Consider the following 4,826-nt stretch of genomic DNA (forward strand, 5'->3'; position numbering starts at 1 on the left):
AAAACCTCAAAAAGTTGGACCTCAATTAGCAATTTAGCATATGCCTATTATCCCCCTCCTTAGAATGTACTAGCGTGTTACGTCTTACGTGCCTCAATGCCGCTATGACTATTGAGTGTCTAATTTGGATTCCATTAGCTTAGTAGTTGAACTCTTGGTGGATATATAGCCAAAGTCACTACCAAAGCATATGCCAAGTTGCCAACAATACGCCTCGCGCACTCCAATTTTCATGTGACAACAACAACCATTATTGACAAACATTAGGAAATTATTAGGAAAGGCTCCACTTAAGTTTTTGAAAGTTCTCTATTGGCAAATGGCAAGCACCACATGAACTTCACCACCCTTTTCCTCTACCTTGAGTATACTAAGCACATGTGGAGATCAATTCATTATTGAATGTTGACCACATATCGCCAAATGCCAAACCCCCTAATTAACTTGTTGAGGTTGTCTATTAGCAAAAAGATAAAAAAACCTGTTGAGGTTGATAAGAGATCCTTTACTTAGTTTACTACCAATATCTATAATTTTGTATTTTGATAAATTATGAAAGTAAATTATTAAAATCTCGCATAATAATGAGCTAAGCAAATATAAAGCTATACAGGGAATTATTTCCCATCAAGTGTATTTAGCTCATCTTAATTTTTATGAATCTATACTGATATGATTGATGTGACATTTTCATCCCAATTTGAAGTTATTTATTAACATTTAATTTTATTTGATATTCTTTTTTGTGATTATTCAAATGGAATGTATCTTGTTTTGCATATGATGTGATGTGATTTGATTTGAATTATCTAAAGTAAAATTTTAAATCTTACTCCCTCTGCTTTTTTTTATTTGCTACATTTTCTAAAAAGGGTTGTTTTTTTTTTTATTTGCTACATTTCCTTATCAGGAGGCTTGGCCCACCAAAAAGTAATAGTATTATATTTATTTCTCCTCTTTTTCCACCAAAAAGTACAACTTTTTTCCCCTTTTTCCACCCTATTTAATGCTAAAAGGGTCAAAAAGTACACTAAAAAAGAATGAAAATGACATCTCCTAAATTCTTGTGTAAACACAAATGTAGCAAATAAAAAAAAGCGGAGGGAGTATGTAGCAAGCTCATGTTCACCGAGCAATTCTAGAGCTTCACAAACTAAAGACTCTCAAATCTGGTGTCCACATGGCATGTCACTATATTGTGGCCGAAAATTATTTGTAAAGTGCTAAAAAATCGTGATTTATGTTGATTGAGTATTTAAATTAGGCAATTAATATCATGATCCATATGAGATTTTCGGAAATCAAGCATATCCCCTAAATGATTCGAAATTTAATCAATTAGAATCTTCAATCATGTGCAAGTTGATCAATTAAAAAATCATTCCTAAATTGAATTACGTGATTTTAGGGGTTGATACAATCAAGCTTTAATAATCAATTAATGATATTTGTTTACAATTACTTAATCAATCTAGGACATAATCACGTGATCGATATCATATATCAAACTTTGCATAAATTAGGTAAGTAATTCAAACAAGTTTTAAATTTCAAAATCAAAAGGACCGATGAATATTAAGTATAAATACACGTTTTATGTGGTGTCATCATCCACCAAATTCATCATTTTTTTCCTCCATACATTCATTTCATCACCTTGCAATCTGCCCCGTTAGGCTGAATATTCGTGTCATGTACACATCTCTGTCGTCCACGTGTCAAGTGCAAATGAGTTTTCTGCTTCGCCAGCAAAACCCATTTCTTGGACAATTGGCCACATGGTTGCTATGGGCATTGAACTCACCATATATATGCCATGAAAATCTCACCAAATCATGCCTAATCAGTTCCATGATCATTGCCAAGTTCAGTAAATTTTTAATGCTATTTTTAATTACCGCTTTAATCTAGATATTTTTTAAATGCTATTTTTTTTAACGCATCAATTAAAATCCCCTAAATTCGGTAAATTTATAATTTAATCTACCCATTAAAATTACTTAATCTATGCAAATATAATCACCACTACATAGTCTATAATAAAATCCTAATTTTTTAAGGAGAGTGTCAAACATAAAATCCTAATTGTTTTTAAGGAGAGTGTTAAACATAAAATTCTAATTATTTTATAGGATCGTCAATCGGTGCATATTTACATTTATAAATATTTCACCCACCTCCTATTAAACTGATCATAACCATTAGATAAATTCAAACATCTGCCAATGATTTACATTTAGTACTTTCTTTCAAACCTCTAGAACTCGCAAAAATTGAAGAGAGAGAAAGCAATAAGTTTTGTTGTTAAAAAAAAAATTGAAAGCAAACTGTTCTCCATGTCATATACTCATAATGAGTAAAGAGAAAGCAACCCAGCAAGATTGAAACCAAACACATACTTTTAAAAAAAAGAACTCACAAAATTGAGATAATGCAATAGGTTTTGTTGTTTAAATATTTTGAGCTAAAATCAAGTAAAAAGATGAGCTGATACGAGAGAACTGAAGAGAGAAGGTTAGAGATATTTGGGTTCATAAGAGAAATTAGAACAAAAGAAGAGAAGAGAAAACTGGCGATTTTGAACCGAGAGGGAAGACTAAGTTTAAAGCGAGAGATTGACGATCTAGAATTTTGCAACAATAATCATACCCATCAGCCATGGAGGCAAGGAAAGGAGGAAGAAGGCAGAAGACAGAGGGCGGCTATGAGATAGAAAATTGATAGCCCTTGACATATGGTCTTCAATCTTCATACTATATTTTAATTTTCTCGTTTTCTTTTGGCAGCTCTTCATTGTCTTTATTTTCAACTTTTAGAGTACTTTTAGTTACATCAAATATTATCCATCAAAAAAAATAGTTGCATCAATATTAAAATTGAAGGTTTTTAACATCGATATTAATTGAGTCTTAGCCATGTTCTTCCCAACTTATTTTCTGTTTAGTTCAGTTCCGTTCAATTCCAATCAGTTCAGTTATAATCAATTCAATTTAGTTCAGTTCAGTTCAAATTTATTTATTTATTATCATTACTATTAGTCAAGTTAATTTAATTCAGTTCAGTTCAATTTAGTTGCAGTCAGTTCAGTTCAATTCAGTTCTGTTTAGTTGCAATCAATTCAATTCAATTCATTTAGTTCGGTTTAGTTGTTTTATACGGAAGAGAACACACCCTTAGTCGTAGGTTTTGATTTATAATGTAGACAATTTATTTTGGAGTTGCAGGATAGATAATTTTCACAAGTTTTTATATTGCTTAATTATTACTCGAGTAGAGTGTATTATTATTAGATATTATAGTAGTATACAATAATTATCTTTACGTGTTATTTATCTACATTAATAATGTAGGGGTAGCAATCAGTTCGAGTTGGGTTAATTTCAAGTTCACCTGATTTCTGCTTCGGGTCACTTATCCCTAACCCAAACTTGACTTGATTCTGATTTCAGGTCGAAAATCAGAATTTGAATCCGACCTTTTTGGTTTCAAGTTGATCCGAAACCAACCCAAAATAACCTGACTTGAAATTTAATCATTGCAATAATTTAACACATTGAGTGAGTCTTGAATTCAAATGTCAACTTAATCAAATTTAGAAGATTCAAGAATCATGGATCATTGTCAAATGGTAGGTAGAGACTATCGTTTGGGCATCATGGATCAGCGGTCGTCCAATGATGGCGTTGTAGACGGTCGGGACGACTAGAAACTCCACCATCATGTATCTGGAATGGGATCCATCACCTATCTTCATCGGTAGCTTAATGGTTCCTTCCGGGACGACAGATGCCCCGGTAAATCCGATCACCGGATACGAGACCGGCTCTAAACATGATGCCTCGAGGCCCATCTTTTCAAACGTCTCTTTGTATAATATGTTGGCGGAACTTCCGCCATCCACCAGTATGCGATGGACCATTGTTGTGGAAATCTGCAGAGATACTACTGGGGGATCATCGTGGAGGTAGATGATTCCCTTGGCGTCCTCTAACGTAAACGCTACAGACAACATGCGTGCAGGTGCTGGCCACTGTCCGGTGTTATGATAGTTTACTTGATGCCTAACCTCCTTCAGGCTAGCTTTGACACCATGTATGCTTCCCCCGCATGTCGGGCCTCCTGAGATGACATGGATTTCAGTGATCCTTTCCTTCACCGACTTCCTGTTGCCGCTCATCCTCTCTGGACAGGGATGTTCAGTCTACCTTTGCGATGTACTTTGTGAAGTATCCTCTCGTTATCAGATCTTCGATGTCGTCCTTTAGATCCTTACAATCATCAGTGATGTGACCAAAATCCTGTAGAACTCGCAACACTTCGACTTATCCTGGCCCTTATAATACATCTTTCTGCGCCGCTGCCACTTGTTGTCTTTCTTGTGGAGCTCATATATCTCAGCCCGAGACATTGTCAAAGGGGTGTAATTGCGATCTCGATCAGGTCGCCCTTCATGACCCTTCTTTAACGTATTACTTTCCTCCCTCCTGCCGGAAGTTTCCGGCTTTCTGTCCTTCCGGTACTTTTCTTCCTTGCGATCTTTCTCCTTCTCTTTCTCATCTCCTATCGGCCTTTTAACAACTGACGCTTTGTCAAACTCCTCTCCTCGGATGAAGTCATTTGCCTTACCTAATACCTCTGTTAGGCTTGTAAGCTTTTTGCGCAGTCCCTTCTTTTAGGCCTGTCATCAAGGCTAAGACCACCACCTCTTGCTGCACTCTGGGGATGGTGACGGCTTCCGCATTGAAGCACCCTACATAGTCCCTCAAGCTTTCAGATACCATTGCTTGATAGACATCAACTCGCCGGTAGTTTTATCCCTGCGCTTA

The 4,826-nt window shown here is 35.6% G+C and overlaps 1 protein-coding gene across 1 annotated transcript; it reads right to left on the minus strand.

The window, feature by feature from the left end:
* Positions 1–3,601: 3,601 nt before the first annotated feature.
* Positions 3,602–4,177, minus strand: LOC125498584 (uncharacterized). Its single transcript, XM_048646815.1, has one exon. The coding sequence runs from the start codon at positions 4,175–4,177 to the stop codon at positions 3,602–3,604; it is 576 nt and encodes a 191-aa protein (XP_048502772.1).
* Positions 4,178–4,826: the final 649 nt, after the last annotated feature.

This window comes from Beta vulgaris, chromosome 6, assembly GCF_026745355.1.
Source record: "Beta vulgaris subsp. vulgaris cultivar EL10 chromosome 6, EL10.2, whole genome shotgun sequence".
NCBI classification, from domain to species: Eukaryota; Viridiplantae; Streptophyta; class Magnoliopsida; order Caryophyllales; family Amaranthaceae; genus Beta; species Beta vulgaris.

Excerpts from the sequence above, each read along its gene's own strand:
- LOC125498584 (XM_048646815.1), bottom strand. The coding sequence starts at position 4,177 with ATGAGCGGCAACAGGAAGTCGGTGAAGGAAAGGATCACTGAAATCCAT.